The sequence below is a fragment of the Kogia breviceps genome, chromosome 1, assembly GCF_026419965.1.
Source record: "Kogia breviceps isolate mKogBre1 chromosome 1, mKogBre1 haplotype 1, whole genome shotgun sequence".
Lineage (NCBI taxonomy): Eukaryota > Metazoa > Chordata > Mammalia > Artiodactyla > Physeteridae > Kogia > Kogia breviceps.
The window spans coordinates 65659994-65687262 of record NC_081310.1 but is presented as its reverse complement, the minus strand read 5'-3'; the positions used below and the strand labels follow the sequence as shown (position 1 = coordinate 65687262).

General features: G+C 40.8%; 1 protein-coding gene across 3 annotated transcripts in view; it reads right to left on the bottom strand.

The window, feature by feature from the left end:
* DSTYK (dual serine/threonine and tyrosine protein kinase) overlaps nt 1-27269 on the bottom strand; it is a 57296-nt gene that overhangs the window by 15031 nt on the left and 14996 nt on the right. For 2 of the 3 annotated variants that reach the window (XM_059057559.2, XM_067033337.1), the window contains exons 2-3: nt 18223-18611; nt 3956-4625 (exon numbers count right to left, since the gene is read on the bottom strand). In XM_059057559.2, coding sequence (XP_058913542.1) covers nt 3956-4625; nt 18223-18611 — 1059 coding nt within the window. The remainder of the gene's footprint in view (nt 1-3955; nt 4626-18222; nt 18612-27269) is intronic. The other variant, XM_067033338.1, reaches the window with a different exon arrangement.

The following is a 27269-nucleotide window of genomic DNA, read 5'->3' as shown; positions in this document are numbered from 1 at the left end:
CAACTGCTGAGGTCTGTGCGCCTGGAGCCCATGCTCTGCAACAGGAGAGGCCACCGCAATGAGAGGCCCATGCACCACAACGAAGAGTGGCCCCCACTCGCCACAACTAGAGAGAGCTCACGCACAGCAACAAAGACCCAATGCAGCCAAAAATAAATAAATAAATTTATTTTTTTAAAAAAAGAAAGCAAGGGCTTCCCTGGTGGCGCAGTGGTTGAGAATCCGCCTGCCGATGCAGGGGACACGGGTTCGTGACCCGGTCTGGGAAGATCCCACATGCCGCGGAGTGGCTGGGTCCGTGAGCCATGGCCGCTGAACTTGTGCATCCGGAGCCTGTGCTCCGCAACGGGAGAGGCCACAACAGTGAGAGGCCCATATACCACAAAAAAAAAAAAAAAAAAAAAAAAAAAGAAAGCAAGAAACAGCCTACATATCCAGTAGTAGGGGAACAGTTAAACAAATTAAGGTATATCCATTAGAAGAAGACAAATTTCTCTGCACATTTATGGAAAGATCTCTAAGATACGGGGTAAGTGAAAAAGCAAGGGCAGAAGAACATATAGAGGAAAACTAGATGACTAGGAGACAGTATCCTTCTACCTTTGAGTAAAGTACTATGTTTATAGGTATTATCTTTTCAAAAAATAAATAATTTATAAAGTATGTATGTCATGGGACTTCCCTGGTGGTGCAGTGGTTGAGAATCCGCCTGTCAATGCAGGGGACACGGGTTCAGGCCCTGGTCCGGGAGGATCCCACATGGCGCAGGGCAGCTGGGCCCGTGCGCCACAGCTGCTGAGCCTGAGATCTGGAGCCCGCGAGCCACAACTACTGGGCCCCCGGGCCACAGCTGCTGAAGCCTGCACGCCTAGAGCCTGCCCACCGCAACGAGGAGTGGCCCCCGCTCTCTGCAACTAGAGGGAGCCCATGTGCAGCGACGAAGACCGATCGTAGCCAAAAATTTTTTTAAAAAGTATGTATGTCATGATACCTAGTGTGCATGTATTACCTTTATTTTATTTTATTTTATTTTATTTTTTATTTTTTAAATTTTTTTATTTTTCCGAGTACGCGGGCCTCTCACTGCTGTGGCCTCTCCCGTTGTGGAGCACAGGCTCCGGACGCGCAGGCTCAGCGGCCATGGCTCACGAGCCCAGCCGCTCTGCAGCATGTGGGATCTTCCCGGACCGGGGCACGAACCCGTGTCCCCTGCATCGGCAGGCGGATTCTCAACCACTGTGCCACCAGGGAAGCCCTACCTTTATTGTAAAACAAATAAAAATCTGGCTCCACAGGATATGTAGCAGCTCTCTGCTAAATCTACTTGTCATTGCCTCAAGTATACCCAGAATGTATTAGAACAAGGTAAGAAGCAGCACGTAAGTCCTGTCTAAGATGTAGCCAACTAGGTAAGCAGAACCACAAGTCCATGATGTAGTTAACAGATCCAGACGTTTGATCTACTTGTTCCCAGTTACTCCACATCTGAGCTAACCACTGTGTCCCAGGTACCAAACATCGTATACCTGGTACATGATAGACAATCAAACGTTTCATTGACTGTTCAACCTACCTGCCCTGACAACCCTTTATCATGTCTACTCTGATGCTGGCATTGATGCGCCAGTGTCTTTTATTCAGGCACTGAATTAAATTAAACATTCAGAAGATTTCCTAGGATTTACACTGCAAGTGAGCACTTCTCAGCAACTCCTCCCTACAATGGGAATTCACCAAAGAGGTATCTCTGTTCATCTTTAGAAAGACCTATAAGAAATCAAGCATGTTATGCTTACTAAAGTATATTTCCTTTGTATCTATAAGTGTGACAAACATACCATCACTCACACACTCATTCATTCTCCAAGGATATACTATATACAGACTCTGTTATTTGCTACAAGGGATATAGTGATGAATAAAGACCCAGATCCTCTTCTTCATTTCTAGGATTTTAGAAAATAGGGGAACATAAATAATTGTAATAATAAGATAAAAAGTTAAATACACCAGAAATTTCAGTTCCAGATGAAATTCTATGGGAGTTCAGATGAACTGCGATCATTATTAGCTAAGAAAATTAAAAACAACTTCATGAAAAATGTTATTTGGAAGAGGCCTTGAAGGTTAGGTAGGATTTGAAAATTCACAAATAAAAGACATTCAGGTTTAGGGCAGGGCATAAGCAAAAAAAAAAAAAAAAAAAGTAAAGGAAGCATACAGAGGACAGGAAGCAGTTGAGACCAACCAAAAAAGAAATTACAGGAAGGTGCATAGTGGGAAATAAGACTGAGAAAGTTGGAAAGGGTTAGGCTTTGGAAGATCTTGAATGCTAGGCTAAGGAGTCTTAACTCAGTCTGTAGAAATAGAGCCAACAAGATGAATTGGAGAAAGGAGAGAAAGATGTCAGTGAGATCAGTCAGGTGACAATAGTTCAGTTAGACTAAAGAGGAAGGAATAGAGAAGCAAAGGTATATATGAAATAGGGAAGAAGACTCAGCAGGACTTAGAGACTGACTGGATAGGGGGACGAGAGAAAGAAAACAGTTAAAGACCATGCTGAGGTTTTTGTTTGTTTGTTTAAGACTTTTTTTTTTACTTAAAAAATTTTTTTTTTTTTATTTGGTCGAGCCACGTAGCACGTGGGATCTTAGCTCCCCGACCAGGGATCAAACCCGTTCCCCCTGCATTGGAAGCGCAGAGTCTTAACCACTGGGCCACCAGGGAAGTCCCCATGCTGAGGTTTTGAAGCTGGTTCCCAGGAAGATGGTAGCATCGGTAACTGGGAACAGATTAAGAAGCAGTAAGGCATGGAAATTAAGAGTATGGGCTCAGCGTGATGCAAGAGGGAGGAGATGGGGGAGCATGTGTGTATGTATAACTGATTCAGTTTGTTGTAGAGGGAAAACTAACACACTATTGTAAAACAATTATACTCCAATAAAGATGTTAAAATAAATAAATAAATAAATAAATAAATAAATTTAAAAAAAAGAGTATGGGCTCAGGAATCAGACTGTCTAGATTCAAATTCTGCCTCTACTATTTAGTAACTGTGTGACCATGAGCAAACTACTTAACCTGTCTAAGCCTGAGTTTCCTCATCTAGAAAATGGCAATAAGCAGAATCCACCTACGGAGGTTGTTTTAGAAAAAAAACCAAAAACAAAAAAACTGATGCTAGGTCCCATTTCAGAAATGCTGATTAGTAGGTCTGGAGTGGTCTTTAATGGTCTCAAGCATCATCTACATTTTCAAAAAGCCTCCCAGGTTATTTGGATGCATAGCCATGACTGAGAACCTAAAGGGTAACTTGCAAACCACGTACTTTAATTAATAGGTAGTAGAGCTAATGTTCATGCAGAAGTCAGTATACAAAGTCAGTAGCATCTAAATCTCAGACACCAAAAGACCAGACTAAGCATTTGGCCCAGTTTTGTTAACAGTCATTCAGGAAGAATGGGAACGCCAGGAAAGCTAAAACCGCTACTTTGGGAAATCCTTCTGAGTTAGGTCTCAGGAGCAGCCTGAAAAGAAAATGAGACCATGACACACTAAAAAGAACCGACAAAGAAGCACGGGCCGTGCCAAAGGAACCAGGGTTAAAGCATGACTTAGTGACATTCTTCAAGAATCTCTTCTCCAGGTTTATCAAGGTCAAGGGGATACAGATATAAACTGGAGACTAAAGGGCACTATTGGGATGAATTTACCAAAAGCTGGACTAATAGTCCTAGGAAGGAATGATGGTGGAATCTTCCAGGAAGGTCTCTCAGAACAAGAGAGGCCACCTTGGCTGAATGATTTAAGGTGGGCTCCTGCTAATGACAGTGGGGGTAGGTGAGATGATCCTGAGGTTCCTTTGGGCTTCAGAATTAATGGACTCAACTTCCAGCTGGAAAAGAGTTAGAGGATGCTGTAGTCCCCGCACCCTACCAAGTTCTCTAGGACCTACCTTTAAACTCCATGTTGGCAGCATCATCCAGAAGTTCCTCCTTCATGGTGTTAAGCGTCTCAACGATCATGTCCTTCATTTCCTCCTGCTTTCGGTTGGCAATATTCATCAGTGATTCGTACAACTCATTCTCCTTTTTTCGTGTATATTCTAGACGTTTGGGAGTAATCTGCAGGTCCCGCTGCATGTCAAAGGCCTGGTTAATAAAGATGTCGAGGCAGCGGCAGTGCACCAGGTTCAGGGCCTTGGCTGCGTCCACCAGGTGAGTCTGTAGCACCTGGTGAGAAAATGTGTTCAAGTGTCTCAGCTTCTCACTTTGCTCCACCAACATGCTCTGAGCTTTGGTGTCCTGGCTGGGGGTCCCACAGTTACAGTGACTGCTGCTCAGATAGCCCAGGTCAGTTAGCTGGCGATGGAGTGGTGATCTTTCATTCTCCATTCTTCTGGTGGAGGAGCTGATTAACTCCGAGCCCAGCTTCGGCACTTTGAAAAAGAATATGGGAAAGGAGAAATACTTTCGGATTTCCTGAAGCTCTTGCTCCTCCCTTTCAGAGAGTTCATCTTTGTGGAGTGCATAGGTTATCACAGGCAAGAAATCATTCACCAAGTCACCCAGAACATCCACTGTGGGCCGGAGGCCTTGGCACGGTGCTACCACAATGTCCACTTCCTAGAAGGGATAGGGGGTCATATCAGCACTTCAGGGTCAGAACCAATCCTTGCCTCCCCGAAGTCCCACACTGAGACCAAAATCCAGATCTATGATGGGGCAACTGAATTTCGGTATGCCCCAATCATTTGTCCACCTCCTTCCTTGGTTACCAACACTCCCTGGTACAGCCTATGCAGGCAGGCACTCGTCTAGAGAGAGTGAAAAAACAAGTAAGTAGAAAGTATGGCAGTCCTTTTAGCCGTTTTAGATAAAAAAGAATATTTTGTCCCTTTTGTTGCTTTGGAAACTCCCATTAATTCCCTCTGATGGAGAAATAAGACAAATAGTAGAAGAAAGAACTCTTAACAGACTGGGAGTGAATCTGCCTAGAACATTCCTCCCCCTCTTTCTAACTGACTAACTCATCCCTATCTTTCTAACCTTGCTAATCCCCAACGTCCTTCAAATCTCAATGTATACATCGTGCCAGACCCCTCGGGAGTCTTTCCTATTACACAATCCCGAGCACTCTCTACTTCTCCTTTTCTTAATGTTCAACACATTTATAGTTTATTTATTTAAAACCTAATTTTTTTCCCATTAGCCTATAAACTCTTTTAGGACAGGGATCATGTCTATCTTGTTCACTGCTATAACTCCAGTGCCTAGTACAGAGTAAGTGCTTAACTTTGTTGAATCAATCAATCAAGCAGCCAACTAAAGGCTAGATCTGCCAAACATTACCGTCCTATTCTAGGAGTTGGCAGGCATCGCAAAGTCTTAGCCACCTAAGTCTCAGGAATACCTCTATGCTCATGCTCACTTGGTCTGGCAGAGACTAAGATTTGCCTATCCAATATTTAACCTCTGCATTATTAGGAAGGCAATGTCTTTTATAGACAGAGGTGGCCAATATTGGGTGGGGCAACAGGAAAGCTCTTTAAAGGGTTGATTCTACTAGTAAGTACACCCTTTGGACTTGCCCTTCTTGCTTGGAGCACAGATGTGACAGACAGAGCAGCAGTGATCATCACCCTGCAGTCCTTGGGCAAACGTGAGAGTAGAAGCCAGCCCTGAGGATGATGAAGCAAAAAGAAATAGGGGGACTTCTCTGTGGCGCAGTGGTTGGGAATCTGCCTGCCAATGCAGGGGACTCGGGTTCAAGCCCTGGTCCGGGAAGATCCCACGTGCTGCGGAGCAACTAAGCCTGTGCGCCACAACTACTGAGCCTGCGCTCTAGAGCCCACGAGCCACAAATACTGAGCCCGCGTGCCACAGCTACTGATGTCTGCACGCCTAGAGCCTGTGCTCTGCAACAAGAAAGGCCACTGCAATGAGAGGCCCATGCACCGCAACGAGGAGTGGCCCCCGCTAGCCGCAACAGGGGAAAGCCTGTGTGCAGCAATGAGGACCCAATGCAGACAAATATAACTAACTAACTAAATTAATTAATTAATTTTTTAAAAAAGAAAGAAATAGGGAGCTTGGATCTCTGATGACTGCAGAGTTGCCACACCAGCCCTCAACTGCCTAGCTTTAGACTTCTTTTATGTGAGGGACAAAAAGTAACCTCTGTCTTGCTTAAGCAAGCTCCTATTTTTCTAATTGTTACATACAATGGAATCCAATCATAACTGATAAACCCAACGCCTAAAGTGACTTTCAAGAATGATCTTTGGTTTAGAAACAACTTTCCACAGGTCCTTTCCCTAGCTAGTAGCTTCTTTTTATTGTTCTACTTCTTTCCTAAGGATCTTGAAGCACTTAAGAGCATGTATGTCCATCCATGCATAGGTTCCTCCAAATCTCTGAAATTGCCTACTTTGCCTGGCACTCCAGACCTAAGTGTTGACCTGGAGACTTGTGCCTATATCACCATTGCAAGCACACCAACTCCAAAGTCTGCAGACTCAAAATCAATCCTTTGCAGAATTCTAGTACATTTTAAAGAGTTATGAAAGAACTCAACACAAATCTGCTCGTCTGTGTCCTTAACAGTTATCAGATGTTGCAAATTTACTTTATCTGAAATCTAAGATATGCAATTTGTTTATTTTCATTCAGACTAATACTCTGTTTTTATTCCTTTTTTGAGCAATAGGTATTATTGATGAAAGATTTTTAAAAATCAAAACCTGGGATCTTTTCCTTTTTGATTTCCTCCAGATAAGGAAGAAAGGGCTGGGAAATGCCAGCCTATTGTTTCTTGTAGAGTGTGTGTGTGTGTGTGTGTGTGTGTCTGTGTGTGTGTGTGTGTGTGTGTCTGTGTGTTGAAGGACAGACAAGAGAGAGAGCGCTCTCCTATTTCCAGCAAAGCACAAAGGTCTCACCTTCTTCCTCAACAAAGAACTCATAAATTTTATTCTCAGGTAGGTCACAGAACTTTCATTTGGCTGGCCACTTTGAACTCCCTAAAGCTAAAAGTGCTTTTACCATCTCAGCATTTGTAATTTGAGCAAACACTGTATAAATCCATGTGCTTTCTTTTTTTTTTTTTTGCATTACGTGGGCCTCTCACTGTTGTGGCCTTTCCCGTAGCGGAGCACAGGCTCCGGACGCGCAGGCTCAACGGCCATGGCTCACGGGCCCAGCCGCTCCGCGACATGTGGGATCTTCCCGGACTGGGGCACGAACCCGCGTCCTCTGCATCGGCAGGCGGACTCTCAACCACTGCGCCACCAGGGAAGCCCCAATCCATGTGCTTTCTACCCAAGCCTAGGCCAAGAAGAAATTTGCTGTTTCATGTGTGCCTTGAATTGCATGGAATGTTTTCTGATTGGAAGATTAGTGTGACACTCACCCTGCTATTCAAAACAAGCCCCTTCACTATACTGAGTCACACTGCTGGAGTATCAGTCACTTCATGAGCCAAATTCAAAAAGTGGGTAAGTAAGCACTTTTAGGGTTTAGAGTACAACATGCAATTGCCTAAATGCCAACACTTTAATTACATATAATAATTAGATAGGCTAGAAGAGAATCCCAAGAACTGAAAATTTATAACAAGATAATTATAGATGACAGTGGTTTTAAAAAATATTTTAAAAATTACTTCTGTATTAAGTATATATATTTTTAAAGGTATAAATCAATCAAACTTATGATAGAAATAGTAAGGGAAGAAAGCCTAAATATTCAAAACCAAAGTTAAGTGTTATTTAGAAATATTTTAAGGAAGAATTTTGTCTGCTTGTTTATTTGATGGATTTTCTTAAAATTCTAAAATAAACTTCCAGGTTTTCCTCAAAGGACCATTTTTTGTGTGTAACACAACCATCAGCCAAAGCTGCCAAGTCCATTTGTAGAACCAATATCCTTTGTAAGGGACAGTTGACTTTATTTGCTCATAGTTGCAAATTCATGTTTTTAAAAATGGATTCAGTGGATAAAGAAGATATGGCATATATATATATATATATATATATATATATATATATACACACACACACACATACATATACATACAGTGGAATACTACTCAGCCATAAAAAGAATAAAATTTGGCCGTTTGCAGTAACATGGATGGACTTGGAGAGCATTATGCTAAGTGAAATTAGTCAGACAGAGAAAGACAAATACTGTATGACATCACTTACATGTACAATCTAAAAAATAAAACTAGTGACTATAACAAAAAAGAAACAGACTCACAGATACAGAGAACAAACTAGTGGTTACCAGTGGGGAGAGGGAAAGAGCGAGGGGCAAGATAGGGGTTATGAGGTACGAACTACTATGTATAAAATAAATAAGCTACATGGATATATTGTACGATACAGGGAATATAGCCCAAATTTTATAATAACTATAAAGGAATATAACCTTTAAAAATTATGAATCACTATGTTTTACACCTGTAACATATAATATTATATATCAACTATACTTCATTTTTAAAAAATTCCCCAAAAATGAATTCTGATGGTAGGTACTGCCTGGTATATTGGCACCTAGAAAGAAGTTGTCTACTCCTAAATACATCTTGTACTAAACAAAAATGGATAGAAAACAAGTACCATGCTCTCTCTTCTCTGTTCCCCAGTTAATTAACTTGTGCAGTCAGTCTCACTGTCCTATCAAGACTGTTGGAAGACAGGCAAAAAGAGCTGCTGGCTGAGACCCTGGCAGCAGTACAAATTAGACTGGAACGTGATATGTGGTTCTGCAATACTCCCGGCAAAGGGATGACTCATGCCTGACGGCTATAAACAAAAAGGGAAGCCATCACTGTCTCCTGGAGACAGGGAGTGAAAAAAATTCACAGAGAGGAGAAGCCCCGTTCTGGGCCCTATTATGGCCACCTGAGAGGGAAGACTGACCTCAGACTGTTTCATGGAAGGCCGTATTCCTTCCTGGCACTTAGAACAGTGTTTGGCACTTAATAAGCATCCAATAAATAAATGTGCGGTTGGACTTCCCTGGTGGTCCAGTGGTTAAGACCCTGTGCTTCCACTGCAAGGGGTGCAGGTTAGATCCCTGATCGGGGAACTAAGATTCCACCTGCTGCTTGGCGTGACCAAAAAAATAGTCATAGTAAATAAATAAATAAATGTGCAATTACTGGATGAATAAATGATGCCTTTACTACTTGCTCAAAACCACTTTCAATCATCCTATGTAAAATTTTCTATTTTTAACCCATATCCCTCACATTTATCTGGAACTGCTATTTGCATCTACTCCAAGAATGAAGCAGTGAATTAGCATTCTGCTCCTAACTCAATCAAGGGAGAAGAATCCCAGGGAATCATGAGAGTATGCCATAATTCCCATTTTGAGTCATAGCAAATTCCTAAAGAGATTTCTCTTTTAGAATCCATCTGCACAAATCTGTCGAATCTACATAAGTTGATATATTACCATCAATTTTCTTGGCAAGATTAAGAGAATGTAATAGAAAAGGAGATTGCTACTCTGCAAACACCAGAATTTACCTCTCTGGCTCTGTATTTTATGTAATAGTTTTTTATGTAAAATGACACTACCTTAAGTGCCAAGAAGAAATGGCTCAGTCACTGAAGCCTGACCACTTCCTAAGAATATTGGCTCTTACTGGTGAGGACTCCTTATTCTACGGCTCATGGCACATTACCGAAACTCAGTGATAGCTAAGGATGATTATCTTAACTGATGGTTCAAACAGAAGAAGATCACGTACTCAGGTAGGTCATAAGTATCTTTGTTTTCCCTATAGTTCTGAAGCCTCGTTACATCACACAGAAGAGAAGTACATAACTATGTAAGAGTCCTGCCTTTGCCCAGCAACTGACACAGCCTCGACTCCAGTCCCTGTCTCTGTATTCTACCTATCGTCACTATCAATTCTCCTCCCATGCCCACACTCACAGGGCAATGGGAGGTCTTTCCCATCTGTTTTTACACAGGATTGATTTTTCCTCATTTTTATACAGTTCCCTGAACTATCACTCTTAAATGTCAATTACATATTAAGGCAAATACCTCCCTCTTTTTGTTACATTGTAGAAAATCCCTTTACTCTTGGTACAAACACTCTCCATTGGGGAGCTGCGACTGACTGAGCTGCTTTCCAGAATATAACAGGCCACAAGCAGCTGTTTCAACCCAGAGCTTTACCCCAGCAGTCAGCATAGAACAGATATAAGTTCATCTCCCTACCTAGTAAAAAGTAGGGAGTGGTAACTCAGAGGCCATAACAAGACTTGGGAAAAACCATAATCCTAACCAAAGCCCTGAACTAGCCACAGAAAGCATGAGACCATCATGCTAGAAGTAGAAATATGTTTACAATCCCAAACACCCCAAAGTAAAGGCTTTAGCTCTGTGTCTCACCTCATAAGCATGAAGCCCTTAAGGATCAGAACTATCAGATTTCATACTGTGATGAATGAGATAACAGATAAGTTGACAAGAATGTACTGAATAGCCTCTGTGCAGTCTATTGGGTTGACCAAAAAGTTCGTTCGGTGAGGGAATACATTGTTTAATAAAATTCTTGGTGAAAATGAAAAACGTGTCTTTTATTTTTGCTTAAAACCAAATGAACTTTTTGGACAACTCAATACCTTGTGGATATTCAAACATCCAGGTACCCACATATACAGATAAAAGTAGGAAAGTGATGCTTTATTCTCTTATCACTTACTAGACCCATTAAGAGAGACAATAGCAGAATGGAGAAGAAGGAAGAAGGGGAAACTTTACCTTTTAACTTTAACTTTTGTATTTTTCACCTTTTTATAACATCTCTCATTTTATTACAAAAGTGCTTCATAATAATTATGAAGAACTTTGCTTCTAACTAGAGCAGAATAACTCTAAGTAAGCTGGAACCAGAAGGATTTAAGTTTGACAAAAGGAAAGAGTTCCACCGTGGATGGCTGTTAGGGAAGGGACAGGTGACTGAGAGAATAGGAAATCCTCTTTTTTTTTGCCGTATGCAGGCCTCTCACTGCTGTGGCCTCTCCCGTTGCGGAGCACAGGTTCCGGACGCGCCAGCTCAGCGGCCATGGCTCGCGGGCCCAGCCGCTCCACAGCATGTGGGATCTTCCTGGACCGGGGCACGAACCCATGTCGCCTGCATCAGCAGGCGGATTCTTAACCACTGCGCCACCAGGGAAGCCCTACACTTAGTCTCTTATTTAAGCCTCACACCAGTCCTAAAAGACACAGATTACTACTTCTATTTTACAAATGGGGGACACCCCAGCACCACAGTCACACAGTTAGTTAAGTAACCAAGCCAGGATGTAAGTCCAGGCCCACCTAATTACAAAGACTGTGTTTAAACAGTAACTGAAGGTCCACTGTGTCCGGAACTGTCTGGGATGGTGTTAGGAAAGTTCTGAAAGAAGAATGAGGGATGGACAAGATGATTTCAGGGACCCTAACAGTCCTATTGTCTATGTGAAAAAGTATATGCTGGCTATAAGTAAAAGCCCTGCTCTGCTATGAAACAATGCTGCAAAAGAAGTCAAAAAGAAAATATTTTTAATTGCCCGAATAACAGAATTTCTGCCTGCTGACAGTACTTTCAACCTCTGCGTCTCTGAATCAGGGACGGTTCCCTACCGCCACCACCCATTACCCAAAGGGAAACACAAACAGATCTTTGAGACGGTGAAAATAGAAAGAGATGCTATTTGGTGCAGGAAAGAGGTAGATAGGATCCTTAAAACAGGGAGAAAGCAAAAGAGGAAGATTAAGACCATAATCTCTTGCCAGATTTTCCCCCAAAGAGCTAATCTTAGAAGGCCAAAAATGAATCAGTGGTGGTGAATTGAGAAAATATAGCCTCAGCTTTAAGCTGTTCTTTTTAAGAGGGATCAAGGCTACTATAGTGAGCATATAGGGATTTTAAAAAGAATCTTGCCTCTAAACCACATGTATCCTTAATAGGTAAAATTAACCTATTAAAAAGGATTACCAGGTTTCTGGGCAAAGAGCAATGTATTGGTTATATTTCACTATGTATGTTAGTGTGTGTTAGGGGAAAGGCAAGAGCGATGTTAAATTCAAAGAACATAGAATTACTGCCTAGAAGGAACTTATAATTTAGCATTTGCCTGAACTTCCCATATCCTTTTTTAACACATCACTTTAGTTCCCCTTCCTTTCTGCCCCATAAAATCAGGGTTTCTTTAATTATGTTTCTAGAATAGCATTATTTCTGTTATACATATTAGCCCAACTTTGTTTCTTTTCCCTTAGAAACGGCCATCTTTTACGTAATTCCATATACTCTCTCCTCCCAAAAGTATCTGCTTACCTTGAAGATAGTCACCCAAGCTTCTTTGCAACTTTTTACCAGTCAACTGTTATCTTTCAATCTAGATACATTCAAGAGAAGACACGGTATCTAACTAAAAGTAAGCAACACATAAATTTAGTTTCATAAGCACCAAAACAAATACCAAAAACTAGACAAAAATTGAGAGAAGCTAGTTTTCTAGCAACAAACAATGTTTAGTAAATTTGGGGGTTAAAATTTTGCATAAATTTGTGATTTTTAGTAAGATACTTTGATTTGGGGTTGTGAAAGTATTAACTGCTGATAAATTAAAACTAACAGTATCTGTATGGATCAACAGATCAGAATAGAGAGCCCAGAAATAAACCCACACACCTACGGTCAATTAATCTCCGACAAAGGAGGCAAGAGTACACAATGGAGAAAAGACAGTCTCTTCAGCAAGTAGTGTTGGGAAATCTGGTAGGTCAGTCGCCCAAGACAACAGAAATAAAAGCAAAAATAAACAAATGGGACCTAATCAAACTTATAAGATTTTGCACAGCAAAGGAAAGGATAAACAAAACGAAAAGACAACCTACAGAGTGAGAGAAAATATTTGCAAATGAGGTGACTGACAAGGGCTTAATTTCCAAAATATACAAACAGCTTGTATAACTCAATAACAAAAAACCAAACAACCCAATCAAAAAAATAGGCAGAAAATCTAAATAGATATTTTTCCAAAGAAGACATACAGATGGCCAATAGGCACATGAAAAGATGCTCAACATCACTAATTATTAGAGAAATGCAAATCAACACTATAAGGAGGCAACAGAGGAATGGATAAAGAAGATATGGTACATATATAATGGAATATTACTCGGCCATAAGAAAGAACAAAATAATGCCATTTGCAGCAACATGGATGGTCCTAGAGATTGTCATACTGAGTGAAGTAAGTCAGACAGAGAAAGACAAATATATGATATCACTTATATATGGAATCTAAAAAAATGGTACAATTGAACTTATTTACAAAACAGAAATAGAGTCACAGATATAGAAAACAAACTTATAGTTACCAGCAGGGGAAAAAGTGGGGAGAGATAAATTGGGAGACTGGGATTGACATATATATACTACTATATATAAAATAGATAACTAATAAGGACCTACTGTATAGGTAGGAAACTCTACTCATTACTCTGTAATGACCTATATGGGAAAAGAATCTAAAAAAGGGTAGAGATATATATGTTTAACTGATTCACTTTGCTGTACACCTGAAAGTAACACAACACTGTAAATCAACTATACTCCAATAAAAATTTAAAAAAATAAATGAATAAAATAGATCACAAAACAAAACTGTAATGAGGTACCACCTCATACCAGTCAGAATGGCCATCATTAAAAAGTCTGCAAATAACAAATGCTGGAGAGAATGTGGAAAAAAGAGAACCCTCCTACACTGTTGGTGGGAATGTAAATTAGTACAGCCACTATGGAGAACAGTATGGAGGTTCCTTAAAAAACTAAAAAGAGAGTTGCCATATGATCCAGCAATCCCACTCCTGGGCATATATCCAAAGAAAACTATAATTTGAAAAGATACATGCACCCCAATGTTCATAGAAGCACTATTTACAATAGCCAAGACGTGGAAGCAACTTAAGTGTCTAACAACAGATGAATGGATAAAGAAGATGTGGTGTATATACACAATGGACTACTACTCAGCCATAAAAAAGAACTAAATAATGCCATTTGCAGCAACATAGATGGACCTAGAGATTATCATACTAAGTGAAGTAAGTCAGAAAGATAAATACCATATGATATCACTTCCATGTGGAATCTAAAATATGACACAGATCAACTTATTTATGAAACATAAACAGACTCACAGACAAAGAAAACAAATTTCTGGTCACCAAGGGGGAAAGAGGGTGGGGGAGGGACAAATTAGGAGTTTGGGATTAGCAGATACAAACAACTATATATAACACAGATAAATAACAAGCTCCTACTGTATAGCACAGAGAACTATATTCAGTATCCTGTACTAAACCATAATGGAAAAGAATTTGAAAAAATATACATATATGACTGAATCACTTTGCTGTACAACACTGTAAATCAACTAAAACATTATAAATCAGATTAAAAACTTAACTTTTAAAAATTAAAAAATAAAAATATCAATGTCTGTATGAAATTACAAACAGATTATTTCCATTGATGGCTACTGATTGAGGTATATTATAAAGAGACAATTTTACTACTCCAAATGGTTAATAGTTCAAAGTAGTAAAAAAAACAAAGTTTATTTGCAAGTCATTAGACCTTTCCTGGAAACATTCGTCTACTTTAGTTCCCTGAAATACACCCTACCAGACATCCCCATGAGCCAGTAACCATGACAGTGTGTGGCAGCCTGGCTGCCAGGTGACATGTACTTTTGTCCAAAGGGCCAGAAAACACCTGGTAGGGATAAACAGGCTATTGATTAGAGCAGAAAACTGAGAGCTATGAAACTGCCACAGAAAATGAAATGCCACTGGTAGGCTGCAGGAATCCCATCTTAGGCTGAGGAAGTTTAATCATCTCTGCTTCTTTTTATTCCTTTTCTTATAGGTGTTCATAGGGAAAAACATATACACACTCACACATCAGATTAAGGCAACTCAAAAGCAGACAGCTGTGTTCCACTGGACTTGTAAAAGGAACAAAAAAGAAAAGGAGGTGATGTATGTACCAGAAAGGGGGTGAAGGTTAGGAAGGGGAAGTATGTAAATGAAGACAGAACTAGTGAATATGGTGAATCGTAAAATGTGTTGCCAGCTGGAAAATCACTATGTTTTAACACTAAATGAGGTTTCAGAAACTAACAGCTTGATAGTATTCCTCTGTGATTGAATTATGAACTGAGAATCTCAGGGGACCCAGAGCTAAAAAGCTGGGAATACTGTGGTATTCCATGTGAGTACCATGTGAGTTGGCCTATTCCAGAACAAATTGAAAATGGCTAATTTATGAGGCCTTTAAAGTATTAGAAGAATGACCATTGTATAAGAGGGTAAGGGGAAATTCTGTTTTAATAATTTGACAGTTAAAAATGAACATCTCACTTCCCCTATTTCAATCTTGGTTTCCTTTAGCTAAATGTTTCCTTTCTTTACCACTCCCTTTACAAACCAAATGGAAGGGCTGTTGAGAGCTAACTCCCTGGTCCTAAATATAACTGGAGCTAAAAAAAAAGATTTTTCTCAGTGGCACAAAGAATCTTCAAGGTAGTTAGGAAGTGCTCCCAGCAGTAACACACCTGAAAGTAACACAACATTGTAAATCAACTATACTCCAATAAAAACTTAAAAAAATAAAGGAATAAAATAGATTACAACAGCAAAACAAAACTGTAATGAGGTACCACCTCATACCAGTCAGAATGGCCATCATTAAAAAGTCTACAAATAACAAATGCTGGAAAGAGTGTGGAAAAAAGAGAACCCTCCTACACTGTTGGTGGGAATGTAAATTAGTACAGCCACTATGGAGAACAGTATGGAGGTTCCTTAAAAAACTAAAAAGAGAGTTGCCATATGATCCAGCAATCCCACTCCCAGAGTAAGCTGAGCATCCCTGATATACTAAATGGAGACAGGAGCCTGACTATAGTGATTGAGCAGGCAGGGCCTGAGGGCCCCAAAGGCTGCTAAGGCCCCGCTGAGGCTCAGCATCAAGGGATTCTAAAGTTAGAAATGCTGTTTCCACATCAAAACCACTGGAGTATAAAGCAGATCCGGAGAACACTGGCTAAGGAAGCCTCACAAACCACATGAAACAGAACAATGAGAGGCTGGAGAATTCCACAAGAAAAGAGAAGAATATTTCTCAAGAAAGAGAATATATATTTCAACTGTGCAGAGAGAAAGTTAATTAGGTATCTCAGCTTCCCTCCCAGCCAAGTAGCCTCCTTAACTGTTAACTCAGTTTGAGTGCTTACTACATATACCTGGAGCAGCGCTGGGAACTCTCACCAGTAAGATACGTGCTCAGGTATGCACTTGGGAAATGGCTCTCACTTTCTTTTCTGTGACTTTATCACCTCAATTCATGGGACAAAAGTAAATGAGCATTAAAAATTAAAACCAATAAAATGAAGGGACACAGAAAAATTAATCGAATAATGTGCATGTCCTGCAGATGGCTTTGTTCACATTCCAAGACTGTTTACAAAAGGTAAGAACAGGAAAAATCACCACCCGACCAATAGCAGTCATTTCAGCTATTTAACAGTGTTCTTTAAGTTGCAGGTCATAATACATTAAGTCAGATCATCAATTTAGTGGGTTGCTACCATCACTTTTTTTAAAAGGAAATCAAACAGAATAGAGAAGAAAATATCAGTGTGTTTTGCAAGAAGTAAAAGTATTGTCTCATGAAACTTTATTTCAAATGTATGCTTGTATATATGTACTGGGTCCTGATAATAAAATGTTATTTCTTAGAGTGAATTAAAATCTAAAAAAGTTTGAAAACCACCAAGCTACTGGAAACTGAAGGAACTAGACCAGAGCAGAATACTATAGAGATTGTGTATGGATCAAATACTCATGAATTGTGAAGAAGTTTGTGGGTCAACTGAGCAGGCTCAGTCAATAAACAAAGATCACTGTCAGAGCTACTGTCAAGAGTTATCCAAGAACTCTAACATCGTCCTGGAGCTAAGCAGTGCATGCTCCCAGTCTGAACACAGAGGAAAGCCACCACTGAAACTGAGCTGAGAGGAAATGCTGGCTGGCATACGTAGCCCCCTCTAGCACTTATCAAGATAAAAGAAATCTGGACTCTGGAAGGAAGTGAAATGACAGTTTCTACTTCTAGAGGATCATAGGCCGAGGCCACAACCAAAGGACTCACTCATTGACTGAGAGATCAAGCCTTCTAGAACAGGGGTAGGTGAAGAGAAGAAGAAACCGTTCTCCTAGTCCCGCCAAACTAGCCCTTCCTTCCTGGCACAGCTGACCAAGGTGATGGACTCTCTGTTTTGAGCATGTCTGCATTCTTTTATTCCTACCAGTTCCTGATCCCTGACAGAGTCACCTTCCCTGCCCACCCCCCCCCATTCTCCTGACCCCCAACATAGTCACATCCTCTGCTCATCCCCATTGGGCCTAATCAAACAGCCCAGTCCTAGCTATACAGTAGCAAGGGAAGCCCTGCACAAGAGACAAGTCCTTCCTAAATGGAGATCTGAATACCAGATAGACAGTATGATCTTTTAGGAGATGCCACAAGACCTGTGTTCTGTTTGGGAGTTGGAAGAATATCTTTGAGAAAAGCAAAGATGTTCTTCAGATGACGGGATCTCCATATCTCCTTACATTGAGCCAGACCTGTCCTCAAGTTCTGAACTCCCTTAGAAAGTAGGAGACATGATCTGTCCCACTTAGTAAATAATGGCAGGTCTAAGGAAAACTTCAAAAGTTCTTCACTTGTTCTCAACTCAAATAAGAACATTAGTCATCTTATTTGCACCTCTCAGAAAGGGATGGCTAGAGACAATTCTAGCAACACCTTCCTGCTAAGAAATGAAAAAAGGATTTCTAACCCTGATCCTAATTCTGTCAAAGCACACTGAGATGCAAGTAACACATTCCTTCAATTTTAGACAGGGATTAAGCAAATTGCCCAGGGCCTTGCAGCATGGTAGTAGAGGCAGTGATGGGCACTGCTACAGCCTTGTCTGGTTTTCAACTTCCTAGATCATGTTTCTTTGACTCTATCAGCTGATGCTCAGAGCCCAGAGTACATATTGCCAGATTACTTTCTGAGAAAGCTCAAATACAAGGAAAGCTGGTATATATCTGTGCATCTATATAAGTATGAGTTTGGTACCTGTAAGAGAGCATGGTGCATCGTCACCTCCAGTTCGGCTAAAACATGGGCAGCATCCTCACTGTCCTCTTGGACCTCCAGGTCCTCCTCAGGGATGGTCTCCCAGTTGCCCTGGTGAGCAACCAGCGTGTGCACTAGTTCATACTGGCCAGGGAGTGCCAGGCTGACCCGAGTCTGAGTCCCATAGGTGAAGCGGAGGCGCCGAAGCTTACAGTTCTCCTCACTGCCCAGCTTGGTGGTGGGAAGCACCTGCACCCCCAAGAGCAGGTTCAACAGCTGGCACTTGACATTACAGTCCTGGCCGAGGATCAAGATGCAGGGGAGGCAGTCCACAATCTGCTGGAGGTACTTCTCTTCCTTAGGTGGGAAGGAAATGCAGCTCAGCTGGCCTGGTTGGGGAAGGGGAGGGTGGAGGAGAAAGGAGTACAGAGAGAAGAGTGAGGAGGGGTACGGAGAGACTGCCAGGGAGATCCCATTAGGATGTCAGGCTCCTAGAAAAGAAATTTCTAGGAAGCTCTTGGCTGAAGGAGATACCAGGAAAACATCCCAGTCAGAAAAGGTTCCTCAAATATCAAACAGGATTCCCCTCTCTGGCTCATTCCCAGAACAGTTGTTTCTATCCAGAAAGGTGGCAGTGACCTGATCTACCCTCCCCTCTCGTTCTTCAACCAGTGGAGGGACAGCCTAAGGAGTTTACAAGGACTCAAGTACAAGATCATTAAATTGACAAAGCCAGAAAAGACTACACTAACTGCGATGTGAATCCAAGAACCGAATATATCAAAATGAAAACCTTCCTTGTGACACACGATCTAATACTTGAACATATAAAGGCCCTTTAAAATGACTCTACCACATGCAGTTTTAGCTTATTTTCCTCATTTATAACATATTTTATAACTAAATGTATGAGCCAGTCTTTAAATATGCATGTATTGAAATAAAATGTTATTCAAGTGTGCACAAGCTCTAGAATCTTTTCTGGTTCATTTCACTGATGGCTGGTGACAGCATCCCAGATGCCAAGTCATCTGTTTTCTTAAAACACTGGGTGCTCAATTAAGATCAATATCTCCTAATCATATCACATTCTTTCAGTTTATGGAGGACAAGACCCTGAATAAGACAAAGGGAAAGAACTACCTGTTAGGATAAAATCCTGGCAAATCTAGGAAGAGATGTGATCCATCTCAGAAATATCCTTTCAGGATACCACACTCATCTAAACAGATCAAATAATACTCAAGAGAAAACAAGGGACTTCCCTGGTGGCACAGTGATTAAGAATCTGCCTGCCAATGCAGGTGACCCGGGTTCGAGCCCTGGTCCAGGAAGAACCCACATGCCTTGGAGCAACTAACCCTGTGCGCCACAACTACTGAGCCTGTGCTCTAGAGCCCGCGGGCCACAACTACTGAGCCTGCATGCCACAACTACTGAAGCCTGCGTGCATACAGCCCATGCTCCACAACAAGAGAAGCCACCACAATGAGAAGCCCGTGCACTGCAATGAAGAGTAGCCCCCGCTGACTGCAACTAGAGAAAGCCCGCGTGCAGCAACGAAGACCCAATGCACCAAAAATAAATAAATGAAAATAAAAAATAAATTGAAAGATTTTTTAAAAAGAGAGAAAACAAAAGTCTTCCTAAAGTATGAGAACATCTATTTGGGAAAAATAACCAGAAATTAGTTGACTAGAACTCTCATATTCTGAACTCAATCACTCCCCAACTTGTTCAGTGCCAGTGCCTGCCCAAGTCTAAGATTCAGGCAACTTTGTGTTTGTCCAGAAAGGCACAGACACACGGTTCTTAGGCTGTTAGAAGTCCAATCTCGGAGCCAAATACATACATCTTAATTGAAATTTAGGGTGGCACCAAGTGAAACAGTATTTGCTTCAGTCACTTAACCATGAGCTGTTCGTTTTGTTTATGTAATTGAAGCAAGAGAGGCCTGATTCATTTAAGAGGTTGTCCTACTTCATTCAGACTCTACCTATCCTGCTTCAAACTCAGTATTTCAAATCCTCAAATCTTTTTCTCTCCCACAAATGGCATCACCAAAAGATTTAAGGAAGTTGGCTTTCACCCAGCCCCCTTTATGAATTTCATTAAGCCCTTCCTTTCATGTCACCTATAAGTACATCACCTGGCCAGCATATGTAAACCAGTAATAGGAGACACTGAAACAGGAAATCTATTCTCCTGGGACAGAGATGAGAAAGCAGAGTGTTAACTGAGTGCCCAATTCTGTGCAAGGTATTTACTAAGCACAAGAGAAAAACACCAGACAACTGGTCTAATTTTTGACCCACTGATACAATCTAAAAGCAAGGGGACACAGCCAATTGCTGTGAGACCACTTAGCAAATAGTGAGTCCTAAGTCCCTTCATATCTTATTGACAACTAAACAACACTTACCACAGTTGTCAGGGAGGAAAAGCAATTTTCCTCTACCCTTTTAGTTTCCTCTGGCTGGGTCTAAGAATTAAATTGACATGAGACAGATTACCAGGAGAAAATGAAATTTAATTAGGTACACATGGGGAATCCGAATATGAGATTCCAAAGGTGGGTTAAATGAGATACATATGTCATCCTGGACTAAGGAGAGGGGGTAGGGGGCTGGGTCTTCAAAGGGAAACAAGGCAATTCACAGTAAGAACTGAAGAGTAAATGTTTGGTAAACAAATGTTTGCTGGGCCATCCAGAAACAATGGGACATAGAGAGGACTTTGACCAAACAGGCCTTGCTAGGTTCCTCCCCTGACTACTACACCTGGTTCATATTACACTGTAGCTAGCCCTGGTGATAGCTCTCTTTCTGGGATAGGCCCTCTATCTAAATTCTTTTAGACAGTTAAGGCAGAGGAGATAAAAGCTCTTTCCTGAGCCTTTTGTTTCTTTAAAACAACCAAGCCTAAAGTAATCTTCATACCACAGAGACACGTTTTGGGATGGCAAATTTTGCTCCCCTATACAGACTATTCTAGTTGTATGTTTATAATTACCAAAAGCAGTAAGAACCATCATATTTTCCCTCTGAATCCTCAACACCCAACACAATGACTAAAAAATAGTTAGTGCTTTGTTATACACTTGCTTGCTCTGTGTAAGAATCCATTTACCATGAAGAATTGTCTACAGAAAGCCATAAGTGGTTCTACTAAGTACTCAGAAAAGTCCAGTAGCATGATGAACAGTCCAGTACCATGAATAGTAGAGGAGCAACTGTCATTCCTAAAAACCTCCTTCATCTCCACATGGAGAGTAGAGGTGGACAACAGAATAGTACCTCCCCATTCACCTGCAGACCACAGTCTCAGCCTGAGCAGTGAGAAGTCCAGTTAGATTCACTCTTATCTACCCTTCCTGTTCTTTCTCTTTTCCCAGTCTTCCTCAGATCTCAGACGGGTGTCCAAACTCCTATAACAAAAGTTATAAAAATAAGCCTAAATAAAAGCCATAATAAAAATAAGCTTAAATGAGTTTTGTGACTGCTGCTGCTGGGACAGCAGGTAACAGAGAACAAAAACCAACTAACCATTTTTCAGGACCAGAGGGAGAGATCTCAACACCTCTGAGACCTCAGGGTCAACTATAGGAAAGCCAGTAAACCATGCTGCATTGGCCAGAACCACAGCGGACATACCCCATTACTCATCTGGTCCAAATTATCACACTCCCATCTCTGTAGTGACAAAAATAGTCACTATAAATAAACCCGCTAGAATCAAACAACCATAGGCCAGTGCAATGGGAGAGGGGGCTGACAGCGAAACCAGTTCTAATTTTCGTTTCCACGCACTCTGCTAGGGTTCTGCGTACAACCCACTGGACTGAGAAAACGTCCTCAAAATGGATATCGCCATCTGTCTTTCAAAATGTCATTATCCAAGGCCTTTGCTTCTCCCACTAATCTTTAGCTTTTTCATTGCTCTTCAACGTGTCTACAAGATTTGAACAAGAGCATGGAGAGAAATGAAGCTGAAACGAGATCATTTCACTCCTTGCTACTCTCGGCAAATGCGTCGGTGAGGGAGGAGCGCAGCGAGGGAGTGGGCGGAGCACCAGCCGAGGGCAGACGCTCTGATTCCGGGCTTCACCACTGCCTGGCAATCTACTTGTTTCTCTCAGCCTTGGATTTCTCATCTGGGAACTAAGGGACTTGGATTAGATCATCTTTAACACCCCTTCCAGTTCTGAAATTCCAGGATTCCATCAGGTTTTAAATGTTGAAAGAAAAATAACTGAGGGGGATGGGCAGTTGGTCTGACTGGTTTTATTTTAAACTGTATGTGAATTTAATTACTCGAGCTCTCCCTGGACTACTATAACGGCAGATCAAAAGCTGACTGAACTAGCCAGGGGCTCGGAGGACCTACCAGGCAGTTTTAGCAGTTTTCTTAAGAAGAGATTAAAAACTGTAGACTGACGGTAGGAGGGAGGAAGAAAATCTGTTTCAGAGCTAGAGCAGCTGCCTCACTGACAGTTAAAGGACTTTCGAGTTAATCAGGTTTTCTTTTGTAATTAATATAACAGCATCTGCATATGGGGCTGCCGGAAGGTAACAGCACGGCCTCTCAGCTGGAGCACACTAACCCTGCCAACTCTGGCTGCAGGAAAATTCAAATCAAATTGTCTTAAATGCAAGCCAAGGCTTTTTTTTCCTTGATGATTTTTTTTTTTTTTACAATTAAACAAAATTATTTATTTTTGGTTGCATTGAGTCTTCGTTGCTGCGCGGTGTGTGGGCTTCTCAATGCGGTGGGCCTCCCTTGCTGCAGAGCACGGGCTCAGGTAGTCGTGGCACGCGGGCTCAGAAGCTGTGGTGGCGCTTCGGCCCAGCAGCTCTGCTGCATGGGGAATCCTCCCGGACCAGGGCTCGAACCAGTGTCCCCTGTGTTGGCAGGCGGACTCTCAACCACTGCACCACCAGGGAAGCCCCTTGATGATTCTTAAAAACAGATTATCTTGATTTGGGTTACTTCTAAACAAACGTTTCAAACTACAAGGGGAGAAGAGCAGCTAAAGCAGCAATACATTTTGTTTATCTGTTTTAGATAATAAAGGGGAACGAAATATATCACCCCAAAATATGCCTCTTTGACATATTATTTTGAACAGGTTGTTTTTAAGAAACAGCAGACACACGTGAAGCTCTGGAAACTGAGATGTTACCCTTTCGTAAGAGACATATTTAAAAGAGAAATCTCCATTTGTAAGGGTGTCTTCCTCCAGTACCAGGAAGAGGAGGGCTCAAAATCTCTAGAAACTCTTATCAATGCAGAAAGCAACCACTTAAGACTGCATAACAACCTTACCCTTCTTTACTGTGCTTTTCCTGATAACCGCCCATAAATGACTCCCCCCACCTCACCCCACCCCAGTAGTGTTTTATCTTTAGCTGGAAATCGTACTTAAGGTAGTGGCTTGGGCCATTTTGGAGTCACGCAGTTTTTCCAGGGTATCTCCCATATGTACAGGAGGTACACATGTTATTAAATTTCTGTGTTGTTTTTCTCCCATTAATCTTTTTATAACAGGGGTGTCTCAGCCGAGAACCTAGAAGGGTAGAGGGAAAATGATATTTCCTCCCCCACAATAATATTTACTGAGCCGTTTCTAAGTACATCACTTTATTTGCCCCATTTCATTTAATGCTCACAATTCTACCAGACATAAACTATTATCATCCGCATTTGTAGATGAGGAAGCAGTAGCTTAAAAGGCAAAACAGAACAAAAAAGAAGCCATGTTTCTCCATCTCTCTAAGCAGATAAAAAGTGGAAACACAGGGCAAAGCAGGAACTGTTCTTAAGTCACAGGGGGCCAGGTGAATACTTAATGGTAAACAATGTCCCTGAAGGGTGGCAGAATATGTCATCCCCCAAAATGCCACTTTGGCATAAGGATTATTTTGAGCTAAAGGCACTCAACAAACAGCAGGTATAAGAAGGGCGCTCTGACCTCCCCTTTATCTTCCTGAAAGCAAGAGATAAAACCCCCATTGGGAAGATGTCCTCCCTATAACAGAAGGAAAACAACATTTTTATCACCAGAGACTGGGGAGTCGAGATCAAGAAAAATCTGTACAAATAAGCCTTGTTAAACTAGCCAGTACCTTCCTAGTTACTTTCCCACCGTTAACTGCCCTAGCCCAAGCCCCTTTGTCTTGTCACACTTTCATAATTTACTTCTTTGCCCAGTTCAACTCTGTTTCTTTGGGTCTTCATTCTTTTGTGGGGACTCCCATGTACATGTAAAATTTAACAAAGTGCTTATGCTTTTCTCCTGTTTATCTGTCTTATGCCAGTTTAATTCTTAGGCCCAGCTGGAGATAATAATAAGATAAAGGAGAAATTCTTCCTCCTCTACCCTCCCTACCACACTTTCTCCCAATGTGAGGACAAACACAACTTAGTACTTGTAGGAACCCAATTGAAAGCAGACTGACAGAGTCCTTACGAAAACTGCCCAAGACGATGAGGCCTGGGAGAAAAAAACAGCATTACCACTAGCTGGTGAACACTTTTAAAAAATGTTATTGTTATTTTACCTAAGAGCTGTAGAGTCCCTTTTCTAAAAGAAACAGTAGGTACTTTTCAGAGAAACTTTTAATGTTCCTCTCATCAGTCTGAATTACCCTTTGGGTTGAGGTTAAGATTATTCTAAAAGGGGAGAATTGGTGGGAAGTAATGTTAATGACTTTTATTTATTTATTTATTTCTTGAATTCTTGAATTTTATTTTTTTATACAGCAGGTTCTTATTAGTCATCAATTTTATACACATCAGTGTATACATGTCAATCCCAATCGCCCAATTCATCCCACCCCCACCCCCGCTGCTTTCCCCCCTTGGTGTCTATACATTTGTTCTCTACATCTGTGTCACAATTTCTGCCCTGCAAACCAGTTCATCTGTACCATTTTCCTAGGTTCCACATATATGCGTTAATATACGATGTTTGTTTTTCTCTTTCTGACTTACTTCACTCTGTATGACAGTCTCTAGATCCATCCACGTCTCTACAAATGACCCAATTTTGTTTCTTTTTATGGCTGAGTAATATTGCATTGTACATATGTACCACATCTTCTTCATCCATTTGTCTGTCAATGGGCATTTAGGTTGCTTCCATGACCTGGATATTGTAAATAATGCTGCAATGAACATTGGGGTGCATGTGTCTCTTTGAATTATGGTTTTCTCTGGGTATATGCCCAGTAGCGGGATTGCTGGATCATATGGTAACTCTGTTTTTAGTTTTTTAAGGAACCTCCATACTGTTCTCCATAGTGGCTGTATCAATTTACATTCCCACCAACAGTGCAGGAGGGTTCCCTTTTCTCCACACCCTCTCCAGCATTTGTTGTTTGTAGATTTTCTGATGATGCCCATTCTAACTGGTGTGAGGACATAGTAGTTGTAGTTTGATTTGCATTTCTCTAATAATTAGTGATGTTGAGCAGCTTTTCATATGCTTCTTGGCCATCTGTATGTCTTCTTTGGAGAAATGTCTATTTAGGTCTTCTGCCCATTTTTGGATTGGGTTGTTTTTTTTTTTTAATATTGAGCTGCAAGAGCTGTTTATATACCTTAAGGATTAATCCTTTGTCCGTTGATTCGTTTGCAAATATTTTCTACCATTCTAAAGGCTGTCTTTTCATCTTGTTTATGTTTTCCTTTACTGTGCAAAAGCTTTTAAGTTTCATTAGGTCCCATTTGCTTATTTTTGCTTTTATTTCCATTACTCTAGGAGGTGGATCAAAAAAGATCTTGTGTGATTTATGTCAAAGAGTGTTCTTCCTATGTTTTCCTCTAAGAGTTTTATAGTGTCTGGTCTTACATTTAGGTCTCTAATCCATTTTGAGTTTATTTTTGTGTATGGTGTTAGGAAGTGTTCTAATTTCATACTTTTACATGTACCTGTCCAGTTTTCCCAGCGCCACTTATTGAAGAGACTGTATTTTCTTCATTGTATATCCTTGCCTCCTTTGTCATAGATTAGTTGACCATAGGTGCATGGGTTTATCTCTGGGCTTTCTATCTTGTTCCATTGACCTATGTTTCTGTTTTTGTGCCAGTGCCATAATGTCGTGATTACTGTAGCTTTGTAGTATAGTCTGAAGTCAGGGAGTCCGATTCCTCCAGCTCCGTTTTTTTCCCTCAAGACTGCTTTGGCTATTCAGGGTCTTTTGTGTTTCCATACAAATTTTAAGATTTTTTGTTCTAATTCTGTAAAAAAATGCCATTGGTAATTTGATAGGGATTGCATTGAATCTGTAGATTGCTTTGGGTAGTATAGTCATTTTCACAATGTTGATTCTTCCAGTCCAAGAACATGGTATATCTCTCCATCTGTTGGTATCATCTTTAATTTCTTTCATCAGAAATCTTTCATTTCTTTCATCATCTTTAATTTCTTGAATTTCTTTCATCAATGTCTTATAGTTTTCTGCATACAGGTCTTTTGTCTCCCTAGGTAGGTTTATTCCTAGGTATTTTATTCTTTTTGTTGCAATGGTAAATGGGAGTGTTTCCTTAATTTCTCTTTCAGATTTTTCATCATTAGTGTATAGGAATGCATTAATTTTGTATCCTGCAACTTTACCAAATTCATTGATTAGCTCTAGTAGTTTTCTAGTGGCATCTTTAGGATTCTCTATGTATAGTATCATGTCATCTGCCAACAGTTTTACTTCTTCTTTGCCAATTTCTATTCCTTTTATTTCTTTTTCTTCTCTGATTTTCGTGGCTAGGACTTCCAAAACTATGTTGAATAACAGGGGTGAGAGTGGACATCCTTGTCTTGTTCCTGATCTTAGAGGAAATGCTTTCAGTTTTTCACCATTGAGAATGATGTTTCCTGTGGGTTTGTCATATATGGCCTTTATTATGTTGAGGTAGGTTCCCTCTATGCCCACTTTCTGGAGAGTTTTTATAATAAATGGGTGTTGAATTTTGTCAAAAGCTTTTTCTGCATCTATTGAGATGATCATATGGTTTTTATTCTTCAATTTGTTAATATGCTGTATCACATT